The sequence below is a fragment of the Carya illinoinensis genome, chromosome 9, assembly GCF_018687715.1.
Source record: "Carya illinoinensis cultivar Pawnee chromosome 9, C.illinoinensisPawnee_v1, whole genome shotgun sequence".
Classification (NCBI taxonomy): Eukaryota; Viridiplantae; Streptophyta; class Magnoliopsida; order Fagales; family Juglandaceae; genus Carya; species Carya illinoinensis.
Window position 1 is genome coordinate 42,524,725 of NC_056760.1, and position 17,994 is coordinate 42,542,718.

Consider the following 17,994-nt stretch of genomic DNA (forward strand, 5'->3'; position numbering starts at 1 on the left):
TAACTTATAGTAAATTAGTAATGTAAATTAACTATATAAGATATAGTAATTAGTAACTTATAGTGTAACTAATAACTATATTAACTTATAGTAACTTACTAACTTATAGTAAATTAGTAATGTAAATTAACTTATAATAACTATATTAACTTGTATTATTCATTATAATGTTTATAGATTATTATTTATTAGATGTTAATATATTGATAACAAATATTTTTATAAAATATGCACAATATCGAAGTCGGAGTAGAATTCGGAGTCGGAATCGGATTGGAAGTCGGAGTCGGAGTCGGATTGGAAGTCGGAGTCGGATCGGATCGGAGTCGGGACACCTCTACCTTCGACTCCGACTTGTCGGAGTCGGAGCGGAGCCGGAGTCGGAGTCGGATTTTCGAATTTCTGCTCAACCCTATTATCTAATTAGGATTTGGAAAGAAGAAATTTGTTGGGAGGTTCGATACATCTTGGAACTCGACAATAAGAGGAAGCAGCTGCAACAAGAGGATTGGCGCTCATGAAAATGTGATACCGATCAAGACATTAGCAGGCATCGTAGTGATGAAATCCATGAGGTCAGTGCTTCATCAGAATTTAAGCTTTTTAGTATATTAGATGGGAATCATAAGAAACATGGTTCAACCTCTCAAAGAAGCAAAGCACCGATATTGGTATGGCACAATCACTGATAATAATGCAGATAAGGAGTTCCTAACTCAAAAACCTATAAAATGTTTTTTTTTTTTTTTTAAAAAAAAAAAAAGGGAAGAGAGAGAGAGAGAGAGATAAGAGGAAGAAGAAAGAAAAAAAGTAGTTTCTGTAACAGACATTCTATTCATTGGCTCAGGTAAACTGAAGTTTTTTTTTTTTTTTGGGGGGGGGGGGGTCTCGTCCTAAGACCGCAATCTCAGTTGTCCGACTAACTACATCAAAATGCCTACCTGAAGTAAATGGAAACCTGTGGGATATCAACATCTTTGTCATCATCATCCTCACAAGCCACTACCACATCAAAGTGCTGCCGATATGGAGGCAGCTCTGCCTTGGCCACATTCCTAACCAGATCCACCAACTTCTTATCCATGCGCTCTCTATGCTTTGGGAAGATGCTGTTATAAAGTAAGCAACTCCCATGAGAGATGCTGTAAGCATTCAAGCCCCTGTTTTTCAGCCACTGAAGAAGCTCCTTCAAAGTTGGATTGTCCTTCAAAATCCATCGGTCCCACACGGTCCAACTCATGTCTTTGTGCTTGATCACCTTAGGAGGAACAGGCTCGGCTATTGAGAATAGAGGGAGTGCTAGGTTGGCAAAGGTGTTTCTGTAGTCCTGTAATTTGTGCCCTCCATCCAGAACCTTGTACAGCTCCAAGCAAACAAGACCTGTTGCCATAGCAGTGGAGGTGGCAATGGCAGGGATGATCCTCCCAGCAATAAACTTGGCCTTAAGCTTGTCAACTTCAGGGATGCCATAGTTCCTTGCCCTCATATTTGCAAGCCCAGCTATCAGGTCCATATGATAGTTTGTGTCATCATCCTGGGTATCACAGAAATTTTGTGAGTGCATGAAAAAACTAGATGCATGATTCTAACCTACAAAATTAACTAGACAACAACTTACAGAACTCCACATTTAAACCTCCGACAGAAACATAAACAGTAATAAATTTGTCAAAATGCTATGAGTAGGGAGTGGAGTATAAATAAATAATAAAGGCGTAATATATTTTCAGTGGCAAGATAAGGTAGGATGAACAAGGCCAGGGGCAGCAACCTATTTATCAGCAACATTGTCAAATATAAAACACAGTCCATGTCGTCCTTTTGGAGACTTGGAAATAGCTTTCAAAGAACACTCAAAAGATCTTGATTAAGTTAAGAATAAAAATGTAACGCTCTAATAGAAGGCCCAAACCACATGGCCTATATTCTAAAATGACTAGTCAATGATACAATTGGAACCTCATTGGAACTTTATAAAGTGCAAGAACTTCTCATTCCCAAGCAATATGGGATCTCATTCAACACCTACCCTTATCATATAGGGTATCACAATCTACCCCTCTTAAATTCCCAACTTCCTCGTCGAGCTTGTCTGTTATAAGTGGCACGGCTCAAGTCCCATATTTCTAATTAGAATAGGCTCTAATACCATTTGTAATGCCCCAATGAAAGGCCCAAACCACCTGGCCTATACTCTAAAAGGACTAGTCAATGATACAACTGAAGCCACATTAGAATCTTATAAAGAGCAAGAACTTCTCCTTTCCAAGAAATGTCGAATCTCATTCACCACCTACCCTCATCTTTATCATATGAGGTATCACAAAAAATAAGCTCAGAAAAACACGGCCCACCATAAGAAAATAAAAAAAATAAATAAAAAGAAGCGCTTCCAGAATATATCTTCATATTAATAAATTAATTAGAGCCTAAGAATTGAAACATGTTAACAATATGTCAAAAAGGTTTTACAAAAGGGAAGCAGAGAGGGGCACAGGGGAGGTCAAGTGCAAGGTGACTAACCTTCTCAAACTGAATTGAGTTCATCCTGAAACCTGGCGATAGCAGCTTCCTGCGTTCTTCTAACTTCATGATCAACTCATCAATGACTGCAGCATCATCAATGGATGAAGTGGAAAAGCTACTAGCTTTCTCGTCTGTAACAATCTTAACACCTCTCTTGGGTTGGAAATCAGGGACTATCACTTGGTTAGCAGCATCAGCCAGTTTTCTAGGAGACTTGACCCAATCAGGAATTGGGATGCCAAATGTCTCTGCACGTAGCACAGACCCTGACATAATAAAATAAAGGTGGCTGGGATCATCAACTGAGAACTGCAGTGGGCGAGGGAAACGCTTGGGAGCAGACCAGAATGGAGCCCCGTTACTGGTTGTGGCATCCTCGGGAAAAGTGTATGTTAACTGCTTAACGCGGTTAGCAAAGTAGTCCTCAAACCTGGTTCCATAAATACATGCCATCAGAAGCTGAACTAAAAAACACAATGCTATAATGTAAACCAATAAATGGACCAATATAAATAGAAACCGCACTTCAGACGAGCCCAATTTATGCAATCTTGGAAGGTTTCACATCTCTCCTTGTCAAGGCATTCAAGTACACGTTCCAAGTTATCCCTAGCCTGAGCATCACCAGCCTTCTTCATTGCAGATGCGTATTCATTTGGGTTGGTTAGATAAGTATTTACTTCAGCCGGTGTCTTCTCAAGCAAACCCTCAAACTCAGATCGAGCCCATGTCAAGCAGTGGTCGATATTGTGAGGGAATGAGTGAACTGTGCACATGGGTGCTTGCTTTTCAGGTGGGTCCCGTGAAGCACCATAATTTTCCGTAAGGTGAGGAATGACCATCTGAGTGTTGCACTTGGCACCCAGGGTTCCTGATTCTAGAAGTGGCTTCTGGAAATATAAGCATCTTTGATCAATGTAAAGCCTAGCATTCACATTGTCCAAAGCATTGACAACAACACTAAGATTCTCCCAGAATTCATCATTGAACACATTCTCCGTCTCAGGACCCGCACGATTCTGCAGCGCTTCAATGTTGAGACTAGGGTTTATCAAAGCAGCAGCTGAAGCAGCTACTTTTGACTTAGCCTGTCCAATGTTCCAGTCCCGGAAGAGAAACTGCCTGCTAAGGTTACTTTTCTCAATTACATCATCATCGGTAATTGTTAACTTCCCTTGTTTACCACAAGAAACTCCCATCAAAGCTAAATTCTTCAAAAATTCACACCCTAGTGCGCCAGATCCTACAACAAATATTTTTGCATCCTCCAACTTCTTTTGGATCTTGGATCCAAACACTGAAATTTGTGCATCATAACGACTGTTTAATGGTTTCAAATCACTAGGAAGCAAGGGTTCTGCAGGAAGAGACTCGACTGATTCAAAGTAGAAAAACTGTGGAAAAAACATACAAAATATTTGAGTTGAAAATATACATCATCAAAACTTAAAAATAGGATAAAATATCAATGTTCGAATTGATGCTAAACTCAAGACGGCAGATAAAACTAAGAGTTCACTCAATCAGGTTAGCAGACCCAATCCACACTCTGGATGAAGTGAAGACCTGATCATCACTAGATCAGGTTCGCAGATCCATAGAGATTCAACCCAAACTAATGTAACTAACCTGAAAAAGAGGATGAAACTTCCCAGAGCAAGCCTTCACAACTTCCTGTCCAACAATACCACCAAACATGGCAGCCATGGGATTCAGGACAGCCCTAGCACCAGATGCAAAATGACGAAGAAGGATTTGGTCAATTGCCTCAAGCCTCCCATCCGATAAGGCATCATTCATGCTAGTGACAGAAGAAATGAATTTCTGAGCATCATCCTCTGATCCAGCAACTGGGAAGTGTCCAAACTCTGACTGAAATTTATCAAGCGCCTGAAATGCCAGGTGTAGGAGTGGTGGACGATCAAACTTGGAGAAGTCACTTAGAAGGAAATCGCCAGGGTCCTTTAGTGCTTCTCGCAAAGGCTTGAATTTCAATACCTTAGGTTGCTTCACCTGTGTCACAATACCACCTTTCACGTATGCAGAATACTTTGCGGTATCCTCCTCAATAGCGAATGAGTAGGGTCTTACATTCTTTATCTTCCTCGGCTTTCCATCATTTAATTCTTTCATTCCATTGACTTCAGAGAACACAACAAGATCTCCATCCTGAAACTCAAGTCTCTCATCATCAACACAGGTCACAAGAGCAGGGTTGTCATTGCTAATAGATGCAATTATGCCTGTATGTGGATCTTTTCCATCAACATCAAAAACTGTAAACTCAGGGCCAAAGTCACAGAACGTACTACCAAAAAGACCTCGTACTTCAGATTTTATAAAGGAGATTGGAGGTTGATGGTTATGGCAGTAATCGTCAAATTCAATTGCTCTCTCCAAGCTAATATCGGTAAAAACTACCACCTGTAGGAATTCAAATGTCAAATTGCTTAATTCATATATAATAAAGAAAGCAAAGAAAACAAATATTAATAGAAATCACTCAGAACTCAAAAGCACAATCAGTATCAAACTACACACATCTTCTCCAATATTGAAATTACATTTGCAGACTTTAATGTGATTAAACCAACTGTTTCTATACAAAATTTGTCTACTTTAACTAGATGTGAAGGGCTTTGAATGATAATATTCCTTATCAAGTTCATTGAAAGGAAAACCACAAAAGCATCAAGTTCAATAGTCCAACTACCCGCCATTACCATACACAAAACTATGAGTTTGTGCAGGAAAGAAAAGAGCAGAAATAGGGTGTAATAATTTAATAGAAGAAATAAAATCGCTTAATGTTTGGCAATAGAATATTAATGATACATAGAATAATCACAGTTCATAAAACTATCAAAAGAACTGAGTCCTGACAATATAAACGTAATTCCTTAAGCCTTTGAGTGGTCCCCTTTAGTACCACTCAAACTTCAGTTGCCACCAATAAAAATTTCCAAAAGTTTGCAATCACAGTCCCACACATATGGAATGAGGAAAGAGAGATCTATGAAGATTTTAGAGAAGCTTATATTAGCATTCAACAATATTATTCCATTTTATCAAAGAAAAAATTTCCCAACTTGGATAGACATCCACCCAAATGTGCCCAAGCCAAATTCAAAAAAAGTCGATTTTCTTATCTAGCAAGATAGGCTCTGGAAGATCTCATTAAAATACTTGTAGAAAGAACAATAAAATATTGGAATAATTTTTTTTACAAGTAAGAAAGTTTTATTAATACGAATGAAATAGGCAATGTCCATGTACACAAGGAGTATACAAAAGAAATGCCTAGATGCATTCTAAGAAAAAATTGGAAATAATTAAACCAACCACAAATCTTACCACCCCTTAGAGAATTTAATTTGAAAAAAGAAGAGTAGTGGCTGTTTAAGTCACCAGCTCTCTTTCTTCCATCCTCTCTGACTTCATCAACCTTCTTTTCAACACACTTTTATCGGCTGTGTTAAAATTAATACAGATTGTGAAAGTTAAAAAGACAAACTATCAAGTATGGTAGTAGTTCTAATTTGTTATTGGACTGTACAGGTGGCACGTTTTACTACTATACTTAATACGAACAATGAAACATGGAACACATAAAAATGCTTAATTCCTCCAAATTTTAGATTCTCACATTGTACCATCCATCCATCCACATGCACATACAATTCCTTGTAAAGAACGACTTTATTTTTTCTTTTCTTTTTTTCTTTTTTTGGTAGCAACACAAAGATGTAACAATATTAAAAGGAATAAGACAAGACCATAACAAATTGGATCCATTAGCAAGTTTCTCATCTTCTGTGCTTTTGCTTACCATGTGGTGTTATTTCTCCCACTGCATTCAGATGTTCATGATATTTTTGCTTTTTCTTCTCAATAATCTTATTTTTAGTTTTCTTTATCCTCGACTAATACTACCAAACACCCTTTAAACAAAAACAAAAACAAAACAGAGAGGTTCTGGACATTAAGCACCGGCAATGAAAATTAAGCATTTTTATCTAATGAAATGCACCAATAATCGTTAAATGACTCAAAAAAATTACCTGAAAATCGGAAAGTTGTTCCTTAGTCAATTCTGTTGTTAAAGTAGATATGACCACAGAGTTATTTAACTCTTGCAATTTCTGGATAGAAGCGAGGGCCCGATTTTTCCCCACGTCATCCTCTGAGAAAATGAAATTCCCAGATAGATCCCACAGCTCCACAGCACCTTCGTCATGCAGAGTGACGGACTTCACACCCGCAAGAACAAGGTTCTTTGCTGAAAAAACGCATTAAGCATTGTGGATAAAAAAAATTTATAATAACAATACTCGTTTTTTTTTTTCATGGATGCGCGATTCCATCACAAGTGAAACTTCAAGAAAACAAAACAAAAGAAAGGAAGTATCCACGACTTTCAATCTTAGAAAAAACAAATATATCTATTTACGTACCGATCTCGGCACCGAGACCTTGCATGCCGGAAATGAGAACGTTGGAGGCAAAAAGCCGGCGCATCGTCTCACGGCCATAGACCGCAAGCTGACGGCTGTGGAGATCCTCGTCAATATCAATCGAATTCCCATTTCCCAAAGCCATGATATGGTCTTCGGTGTTGGCGATCGAGTTGTTGTTATCGTCGTTGCTCCTAGAGTTCCCCGTGGTGACGGCCGTGCAATGCTTCTTAGGCGAGGATTCGGTGGTGGTCTGAACAGCCTCCGCTCCCGCCGCTCTCTTTCTAGGAAGCATAAAGTGCAGTGAACTGCTGAGAAACAATTTCATTTCCATTATAACAACAGGTACTCCGAATTTAATCTTTAGAGCAAAACAAGAACAAAACAATTAGAAGAAGAAGATACCGAGTGGACTTTGGAGAAGTAAATGAAGCGGTCCTGATGAACTTCGCTTTGTCCTCTCTCTCTGTCTTCTTGTGCTACGTACGCCGGTTATTTAGGGTTTCACGGCTCCGAGCTCAGATTCGGTTGTCACTTTGAAGGTCGGTTTATCTCTCTTGGGGACTGAGTGCAAGCGAGTGAGAATGTGTGGGGGAGTGAAAAAGGAAGGGCTTTGATCGGGTGTACGTGATGATGGTCCCCAAGAATTAAGGGCCGTTTGGCTTCTCGGATACGGTACATGGATTGAGGTCACGTATAGGATGCAAATGTCAAATCATATTAATGAATTGTATTCGTGCGGTGTCATGATATTTATATTATATTATATGAATAAATTTTAATTCAATTCGTTAAATTTATCGTATTAAAATATTAAATATTAATACGACTCATTAACATAACGAATCGTATCGTGTCAATTCGTTTATATAAATAAATTAAATAGAAAAATTAACTGATTTGACATAATTAAATTTAATATAATTTTATATAAATATTAAAATTACAATATCTATAAAAATTATAAAACTAACTATAACTCTAAAATTACAATTTAAATAATAAAAATATCTAAATTAAAATTCTAAAAATGTTACTTATAAGTATAAGGGTATAATTATAATTTTAACTTTATTAACGGATTATAACGTGTCAAAACGGGTTGACTCGTTATCAACCCGTTAAACAATCGTGCCTTAATGGGTCAACCCGTTTTGATTCAAACCCATTAAAACTAAACTCAAACCCACTATTATCGTATCATATTTTTGTTGAGTTAACGGATTGTATCACATATTACCACCCCTACTAGCACGTTACAGGATGAGAAATAATTTCTACAAATTCTAAATAGATAAACAAAAAATGTGTTATTTTGCATACTTTTGGATCAGACTCTAATGACTCCAATATTCAATTTTGGGCCTATAAATACAAAGAAAATACAAAAATATAGAGGCCTTAATAGAGGTTGGGAAGTCTCCGATGCCAAAACATTATCGTCTTCATAGTTTATGTAAGTGAATAGAGAGTTCTTCGTATGTAGGAATTACTTTTTATATTAAGTTTGTGGAGGTTAACTACACATACCTCATGTCAAGAGGTTATGTGTACTCATCAATTCTTTTAATCAGATTCTTTTAATGCAACATAGCTTTTAAGATAGTAAAATTAATACGGCGTGGCTTCTTGTCCTTTCTTCCTTGCGGGTGCATGCCGTTTGGCTCATCCTTCCCCTACCTATTAGAAGATCATGGGCTTCCCACGTTTCTTGCCCACTTGCCTGCACAATGCTACATGAGATTAGGCTCCGTAATGGAATGTGAATGTGATGTGCCTCTTCTTTCCTTGCATCTTGGGAGTCTTTCTACACGATCATAGTCATAGGCCGACCTCTGATGGACCAAAGGCCTCTAATGAGCCAAGGGGCCGCCCAGTCGAGCCAAGCTTTCCATGTTTGGACTTACCTACATAAAAATCTCTTTACAATATGCATAAAATTTTATTAAAAAAAATCTCATTTAAAGAAAATGTAAAATACCTATTTTTTATTAATAAAATTTATTTTTTTCTAAAAAACCTAAACAAAATTTATCTATTTAGAATTTATAACTAATGTGTAAATCATAATTTTCAAATACTTTTTTTTTTTTAATAATAGAGTTTTCGATTACTGTTGGATTAATGTTTTTAGAGACTTCTTTCTAACAATTATAAGAACCAGCACATTGCGCTATGGGCAGATTGTTGTGTATGTTGTGTATAAGAAAGAGAGATTTAGAAAGAGACTGGATTTTATAGTGGAGAAATTTGAAACAGTTTATAGGGTAGTTTATTTGAGGAAACAATATAAAAGTTGAAATAGTGCATTTAGGTCTAGACTTGAATTGATTTAAATATTTATATGTAAGAAAAGAAATAAAACTTAAAAGTTACAGTAATTTATATTAAAATATAAATATACACAACAATCTGTGCATTGCGCGAGTTATAGGCTCGTATATATAAATATATATAGATATAGTTTTAACAAAATAAATATCTTTTACGCAATAAAAATAAAAATTTAAAAACAAAACATTATTTGCTATTTATTATTATTATTATTTTTTTCTAAACTTAAAAATTTAGATTGGACATAGATGAACACGTAAAATAAAAAGGTGTTATAACATTTATTTGTTATAAAAGTAGTATTTTATTAAAATACTACCTTTATTAGAAGATCTTGTATTTATTTATTTTCTTATTTTATTTTATTTTTCTCTATAAATATACTCTCTTTCTGTTCATAATATTCATTCCATATAGAAACCTATTTTTACTTATTTTCAACAAAAATAATAATAGTAAATAATACTAAACATGCAAGAAAACATGATTGGAATAAAATGAGATCAATTTAGAAGAAGCAACCATGTTGCTAAGAAAAATGAGTAAGATTGGGATTTATATGTGTATTAAGGTTTAATGCATATGATTAATTAGAATTTTTCAATGGATAATTTGATATGTTTAGTACGTTCTTGTTTGATGCATGAATTTCTAATTAAATATCAGATTCTCATGCATGCCAGAAAGATAAAATGAAAATAATATGTTTCATGTTTGCCTGAGTATTGTTATGATGAGAGGATCTATATGAAGAGAACATGTCTTGTTTGGTCCGACCGTTTTTTAAATAAATCTTGAAGCTTATGACCAAAACATAAGAGATCAATACAACAATTTTCAAACACAATGTGATATTCAAAATCAAATTATTATAATTTGAGCTCCATACTGATAGAGATGTGAACGTGCAACAGCGTAGGGAGATGGGCTGAGGTTGAAGAGAGAGAGAGAGAGAACAGAGAGCATTGTGAGAGAAGGTTCAGCATGGCCTTATCGATGGGAGAACGATGACTGAGCGGTGGGGGTTGCAGTCCAACTATAGAGTCTTGCTTTCCAATGTCCTTTGTTGCCGATGATGTGCATGAGGGTGGTGAAGTGCGGGGCTAACACCACGTACTGTTACACTTATTTTATGATAAAAAGGCTTAAAAAGAAAATTGAAATGACTGAGCAGTGGGGGTTGCAGTCCAATTGTGGAGTTTTGCTTTTCGATGTTCTCTATTGCTAATGAAGTGCATGAGGGTGGTGAAATGCAGGGAAGTATCGAGGCTAACAGCACATACTATTACACTTAATTTATGATAAAAATAGGCTTAAAAACACGGCGTCTGTGATGCCCCAACTCTCATGTATAAACACATAGAAATCAAGGCGTCAGGATGATGACAACACGGATCACGCATCTTATCGCCGAGTGCCAAGTGTGTGTATATGCAACATGTATACACAAAAGTAACGCAACGGGTAATAAAAATCTTTCAACTAAATACTAGAATTTTGTTTAAATACAAACTCACTTAAAACAAGCATATCAAAATATTACAATTAACTAACATAAATATGATACAAATCAAAACAATAAACAAAAGGAGGAAATATATCACAATTCACGAGTGATCTCCGATCACTCCTCTGGCGAAGCTGCCTTCTCGGGCTTAACCTCATCGCCTTCTGCATCAAAATTTACAATACTACATGTAAGTATTAATCCAAACACCCATAAGATAAAAATATATTAAAACTCAACAATATGCATGAACAGGATGCCATATGCATGAGATCCAAAAATAATCTTTCTTAAAAAATATTTCATTTCCAACTCACGCCAAAATCATATTTGGCCCAAAAATAATTCATTTTTCAACTCACGCCAAAAGTCACATTTGACCCAAAAATAATTCGTTTTCCAACTCATGCCAAAAGTCATACTTGGCCCAAAATATTTCATTTAAAAATTTTCATCGTCATTTTATCAGAAAATGGCACAAAATCCAAGTCTCAAATCAATTTTCATTTTCATTAACCGAATGCATCATGACCTCCCTTATGGGTCATCTGCACATCTTGACTCCCTTCGTCACACAATGGGTAATGGTCATGTGTGTGACTTCGTAATGAGTGATGCCCAGTTCCACGCCCAGCACATACGTAGCCTAACATCCTCTAACCCCCGTCAGAAGAGGGGCCACAGAGTCGATACGAGAGAGTTACCATCATGTATGCTCCCGTTGTTGCCCAACGACAACCCATGAGACGTTACTCAGTATATTGTGCTCCCGAGTGACCAGAGGAGTTCCACCGAAATAATACTCAATCTCGGCTTGGGGTTGTGATACACATGCACCCAAAAATTCATTTACACATGAAAACCCAGTATTCAATATTCAACATATGTATATGTATGCCATTATGCAAAAAATCCAATTTTCCTTTTCAAACATGAACATGCATACTCCATGCAATGCACACATCAAAATATCCAACAAATCTCAACATCAACCAACATACAAACCAACTCCGTCCACCAATCCATTCGACCTCCGAACTCATTGGACTTATTCCGGCATAACCAACCAATTACAATTTATTGTTAAAGCTAAAATATATTTAAATCTAAAACGAAATTTAGAAAATACTTACAATGCTATATAATATTTTTCAGGAGATCAATGGACTGCAAAATGTGACAAAAAAAATAATGTAACAGTATAAAATACATTGTAGTCGTGGGTTATAAAATATCCACATTTGAATGGGGACGAACCAAGACTTGAGATTAATAGAAAATGACTTAGAGGTATTTGTGAAACTAATAGAAGTGGTGGTTGGCCGTGGGTGGCGGCAACGGAAAAGGTGGTAAAAGTGAAAAAATGCCAAAACGGAGTTGAGCTCGTGGTGGTTGCTTCAACAACGGATCAAAACTGGAAATGGGTGGGTTAGGTTGGTAAGAGGTCGGTGATGATGAACAGATGGTGGCTAGTGGTTGCGTGACGGTGATGCGGGGATGATTTTGGGCTGTGGCTTGGTGGGGCACGTGCGGCTTAGCACGCCGCTCGACTGGGGTTGAAATTTGGTGGGGAGGTTCACAGGCTGGAAGGGAGTTGAACGATGGGGACGGTGCAGTGCAAAGCGCCACAATGGCGGTTCTAAGGCTAGACGAAGGAAACGGGCGGGAGGGGAAGAGAGAGAGAGAGCGCGCGGGGAGAGAGAATCAGAAGAGAAAAAATGAGGAAAAAGAAAAGAAAGAGGGAAAAGAAAGAGGAAGAAGAAAAGGAAAAAGATAAAAAGAAAATATAGGGAAAAGAAATGAGATACATTCTTTGCATTTAGGCTCCAGAACTGATCCAATGAAAATAATTTTAAAAAATTAAATTGAATAAAATAATTTAAACATAATATCTAGCTCAAATAAAATAAATAATTAGTAAAAACTAATAACAAAATTTAAAATCTAAAAATAAACTAAATTAAATTAAAGAGCAATTTAAACACAAAATAATAAATAATAAGAAAGCACCTTAAAATAAATTTTACAACTAAATAAATCTAATTAAAATTCGATAAATTTAAAATAAAAGAATCAATATTTTAATTAAATTAAAATACTCATTCAATAAAAAAATATATAAAAACGGGATATCGCACCGTCCTCTATTGCTGATGAAGTGCATGAAGGTGGTGAAGTGCGGGCCTAACAGCACATACTGTTACACTTATTTTATGATAAAAAGACTTAAAAAGAAAATTGAAGACGACTAAGCAGTGGGGTTGTAGTCTAATTGTGAAGTTTTGCTTTTTGGCATCCTGATGAAGTGCATGAGGGTGGTGAAATGCGGGGAAGTATCGGGGCTAAGAGCACTTTCAATGGATTATTCATCTTATCCTTCAATATATATAATCAAAACTAATTTTTTTTATTTTATATACTGATTTTTACAATATATCATATATCAGTTTATCTATTTTTATTTCATAATCTTGAAATATTATACTTTTTAATATTTTGTGAGACAAAAAGTACAAAGAAAGAGAAATTATTGCGAGAGGCAAAATACAAGAAGAGACAAAATAAATAAAATAATGTTTACATTTGTGTACAACTCCTTTTACATGTAGAGGCAATACTGTAGATAAATTAAAAATAAAAATAGAATACATAATCTGTTGGATGCACTTTTAAGCTGTTTTCTTTAAAATTTTACATAAAAATAAATTTTACAAAACTAAAACTCATTGCGAGTGTTCTAACAGCGCATACTGGTTACACTTATTTTACGGCAAAAAGACTTAAAAAGAAAATTGTAGACGTCGACAGCAGGATTCGAACCTGCGCAGGCATAGCCCAACAGATTTCGAGTCTGTCTCCTTAACCACTCGGACATATCGACGTTCTGCCAAGAAGTTAGAAGATTTATATATAAGTTTTATATAACTCGAAACGGTTTTTTTAATCAAAATTTTCTTCCCTCTCATTTCTTCTTCGATTTTCCCGCTATCACGAAGATTCTGGGCCCTAATTTCTGAATCTTATTTGTTGAAAAACAAATGCTGAAACCCTAGACTACCATAGAAACCCATCCGGTGCGGGAACGACCTCTCGAGAAAATGGTCGATTCATCTAGAAACATCGACGTAGAGCAGCTGATCTCCTACAGCGACGACCTCGTGCGCGTCTTGAAGGACAAGAGAGACCTCAGCAACATCTCTCAGTGTCTGGAACACTCCAAGGCCCTCCGCTCTTCCTGCGACGCCGATTTCCTCGAGGCCCAATCCTTACTTCAAGGTTCGTCTCTTCACTCATTTCAGACATTAAAGTTAACATCTTCTTTTTTCTCTCTCATAAACTAATTTGCTTCCCCGCTAGTTTTGATTTCAGTGTTTTAGATTTTTTTTGTCTTTGTAGTTAATGATTTAGATTTTTCCGAAACAATTTTTTTCGCTTCTAAAGACCTTTAATTTGATTTTATTTATGTATCATATATATAATTATGCTAACATTTAAACCACAAATGTCGATTTTTATAGTTTCCTGAAACAGACGTTTATGGTCATCTGTGGTTTGCGTGACCCTGTGCTTGAGCTTGAGTCCTAGATCGGATGAATGCATCTGGTTCAAATTAGAAGTATCCTGTCTTGGTAGTTTAATTCGTGCGAACTGTTGAAAAATAAAACTTTTTGAATATTTGAACCAGCAGCTGAACCCATTTTGTCTTTCAGTTTTAGAAAAGGGATCGTGGCTGTAAGAGTGATGGGACTGTGACAATGTGCTGCTTCTTTTTAATTTTTTTATAAGTAAAGATTTATTTTATTCATCGAATGCAATAGGCGAAGCCCATCTACACAGGAAGCATACGAAAAAGTAAGCCCATGTGCTGCTTCCTTCTTATGATGATGTTTATATTGTGTGCCCTTTCAGTGGTAGTGAGTCGTGGGTGAAAATTAGAGCAGTATAAATACAATATAAGTAGTTAAAGGAGGATGGGTTTAAGGGAGTACGGAGATTTTAAATCCCTATCTTTGGCAAGGTTGGACCTACCTATTGCACTACAGGTCCTATGTAGTCCTAGTTAAGATTCTCGTGATTGTGATCTTAGAACAAGAATCAGGGTAATAATAATGGAAAGGTAATTATTTGTGATTATATATACACATATTTGAAGCACACTTGTGGTTTATGTTAAAACTTTAAAAGAGAAACTCACAAACTGCACCATCTTAAGATCTAGGAGAAAAGCTCTCCGGCTTTTTCTCTAAATTTGTGGACATGTTTTCTTTCATCCCTTGAGATGGAACAAAATTATTCTTTGAAGCTCACTTTCATAGTAAACGCATTTTTTTTTATAGGTCACTTTCATAGTAAACACATATGAATTAATGTTTCTTCAAGGAACAAAATCTTAGTGAAGATCTGCTACTATGCCCTTTTCCACAATGTTTTGTGATTGGTTGTTTAGGCACACTCCCTGTGGGTCTTGAACTTATGGCCACATCCTCTGTCCCATTTTATGTCTTCTTCTTGTAAAACTTTTCATGCTAACGATCATTCAGAATGGGGATCGTTTTTTGAGTATCCTACTCAAGATTTGAGAATGGTGGAAAAATTCCCTCATGCAAATTTGACACCAAAGCCAGAATTTATACCATGGTTGTGCGAATTGGAAACATTAATGAACGGTTCAAATTGGGCTTGAATTATTTTAATTTTGATATTGAAGCCTTAGAAAGATATAGCTGAGGCAAAGATGTTTGTATGTTTTTCTTTAGTTATGAGCTTAAGATGGATAAGTTGAAAATGTACTTCTTTTTAATATCACTGACTAACATTTAGAGTTTAGTCAACGTCATATCTGAGCGTTTAGGTTTTCAATCGCATGCTATAAGCAACAGAAAGGATCTCAATTGATTTATGCTTGTCTTGTATATTTTGAGGCTATAGTGTGCACTTGACATGTTCTTATATGATGCAGATTATCAGAAAAAGATAGATGTATGCAAGAAGAGAACAGAGGAGGCTAAAACTGAGGTTGCTGCAGATTCTGAAATCGACCTTCTTCAGAAAGAATTGCACGATGAAATTGAGAAAGAACATTTTCTTATGGATGAACTTAGATAAGTATATTGTCAATTTTAATCATGAACTCTTTTCGATCCTTGGTTTTATCCAATGGCGTTGATTATTGAGTCTCTCTTTTACATAGAACACAATTATCACAAACGAGATTAATGATTTGGAACTCCAACGGGTTTCTGTTCAAGAACGAAGGCAAATTTTGAAGAAACTTGAGCAGGATGAGCTGAGGGCACAGTAAGTATATGTTTTCTCATTTTATAGCACAGAAGGTAAATTATGATAATCTAGCTAAAAAAACAAACTAAAGTGATCAGTGCTTGAGTGCTTATTAATTTATTTATTGCTTTAGGTTCATGCGTTGAAAAACCAATTGTGTTCTTCTATGAGTGTACTATTTATAGGCCATTGCGGCTACAACTTTTCTATCTTTAATAATTTATTTACACCAGATCTTTATATATAAATTAGTCTCATATAAGAAGTCTGGATATTAGCCAAACTGCTACAAGCTTGACAAATTGTATAACCTTTTACGGTTTATTATGTTTGTGGGGGGCTATTATCGTCTCCATACATGTTTAATCATGCCTGAGTTTGTCAAGTTTAGATGTATGATTAAACATGTATGGAGATCCATTTTTGTTCTTATAAGATGAATATTTGAGGGTTGTAGGACATTGTTCATGAAATTGTCCTGAATCTTTTGCCGCAGTGTTTACTGACCCCCCCCTCTCTCTCTCTCATGAAAATAGTCTTGAATCTTTTGCATCAGTGTTTGCTGCAGTGTAGGACATTGTGTGCGGGTGTCTGTGTGAAGTAGAGGAGAATAACAGTTAATCTTCCATAAATCCAAAAGCCAACGTCTTTTTATCTTGCAGGAGGATGCTCTCATTGTATGCTTCTGTCACAAATATCATACCAAACCTGGATGACGAGTCCAGATTCTCAGGACGTATCCTTCTGCTGTTGTTTAGCATATTTGATATATTTTCTTTTGCATGGCTATTTTCAGATTCAAGGTGGCCAAATATTATCGCAACTCTGTTCTCCTTAACCCTTGTTAATTGCAGATATTGTGGATAGGGATAAAAAGGTGGTCGAGAGGTTTGAATTTGACCTAACGAAGATAGATTGCCTTGATGCATGTAATGGCATTTGGAAAATGATAGGTTCATCGTAGATAATAACATTTATCCATTCAGATGGCATGTGTAATATAGTGTGCTAATTCTCTTAGTCCTTTTTTTCTTGGCCTGGCGTTTCTAGAAACTTCGCATTTTTGCATATTCCAAGCTGTAATCTTTAGTTTGTGTTTGCGCTAAGTTATTGTGTAGCACGATTTTCTATAATTATTTCTACGAGTTGGGTTGGTGCTTGCAGCCAGCAAGAGGTACTCTAGTTTCATTATTCATTTGTTTTTATTTATTATTCAATACTATTTATTGGACCGGGGTGGGTCCGAAGGCTCTGCCTTTGAAATTATTGGATCTATATTATCACCTACTATTTAAGCCTGCTGTTCTCATTCCCTATTACTGCAATTTCAAGAGGTCATGTATTGCAGTATCTTTTCCCCTCGTTAGCATCCTTTTCCTGAAAGCATTTGATGATGGAACCGGTGCCCAGAAAAGCATACTCGAAACAACCAAAATGGAAAAGTTTGAAATTTAGCAAATGCAAAAGAAGAGACTCCCTCTGATTTTTGTTTTATTCCATCCATTGATGAAATTTAATCTGTGTATATCTGCAACATGTATTTTATGAATTGAAGTTCACCTAACCTTTTCATTATCTCGTGTGTATGTTTACCCCTCTTGCCTTTTTTAAAACCATGCTAAACTGAGAAGTTAGGTAAGAAGGCTTTTGGCAGTTTTCGCAAGTCTTTGCTATCAGTTGTCACCTGTCATGTGCTCATATTGCAGTATCAAAGAAGTTATTAAATTGATGGATTTTTTCCCTTTTTGTAGGAATTTAAATTAATCTCATTGACCTTTAAATCATCGGCAGTTGTTAAATGAAAGATATTATAAATTACTAATTTAACATATTTTGAGCTATTATATTATAAGTAGAACTTTTGAGAAAGTGTCAATGTTAGCACATTGATAT

At 36.0% G+C, this 17,994-nt stretch overlaps 2 protein-coding genes and 1 non-coding gene across 5 annotated transcripts; 1 reads left to right on the forward strand and 2 right to left on the reverse strand.

The window, feature by feature from the left end:
• Window positions 1-646: 646 nt before the first annotated feature.
• LOC122276124 (ubiquitin-activating enzyme E1 1-like) lies at window positions 647-7,602 on the reverse strand. 3 transcript variants are annotated; one of them, XM_043085616.1, is made up of 7 exons: window positions 7,386-7,602; window positions 6,981-7,264; window positions 6,588-6,805; window positions 4,156-4,950; window positions 3,052-3,920; window positions 2,524-2,956; window positions 647-1,534 (listed from the first exon to the last, which is right to left on the reverse strand). In XM_043085616.1, the coding sequence occupies exons 2-7, from the start codon at window positions 7,123-7,125 to the stop codon at window positions 938-940; spliced, it is 3,057 nt and encodes a 1,018-aa protein (XP_042941550.1). In that variant the 5' UTR covers window positions 7,126-7,264; window positions 7,386-7,602; the 3' UTR covers window positions 647-937. The 3 variants fall into 3 exon arrangements, with proteins under 3 accessions (XP_042941550.1, XP_042941548.1, XP_042941549.1); XM_043085614.1 differs by having other exon boundaries at window positions 6,981-7,288; XM_043085615.1 differs by having other exon boundaries at window positions 6,981-7,291.
• A 6,018-nt stretch (window positions 7,603-13,620) lies between these two features.
• TRNAS-CGA lies at window positions 13,621-13,702 on the reverse strand. Its single transcript has one exon. It is a non-coding gene; the product is annotated as a tRNA-Ser (tRNA).
• Window positions 13,703-13,791: 89 nt separating this feature from the next.
• On the forward strand, window positions 13,792-17,278 carry LOC122275346 (kinetochore protein SPC24 homolog). Its single transcript, XM_043084359.1, has 5 exons — window positions 13,792-14,097; window positions 15,782-15,923; window positions 16,018-16,119; window positions 16,764-16,837; window positions 16,956-17,278. Exons 1-5 carry the CDS (start codon window positions 13,920-13,922, stop codon window positions 17,063-17,065), a joined length of 606 nt encoding a protein of 201 aa, XP_042940293.1. The 5' UTR covers window positions 13,792-13,919; the 3' UTR covers window positions 17,066-17,278.
• The last annotated feature ends 716 nt before the right edge of the window (window positions 17,279-17,994 follow it).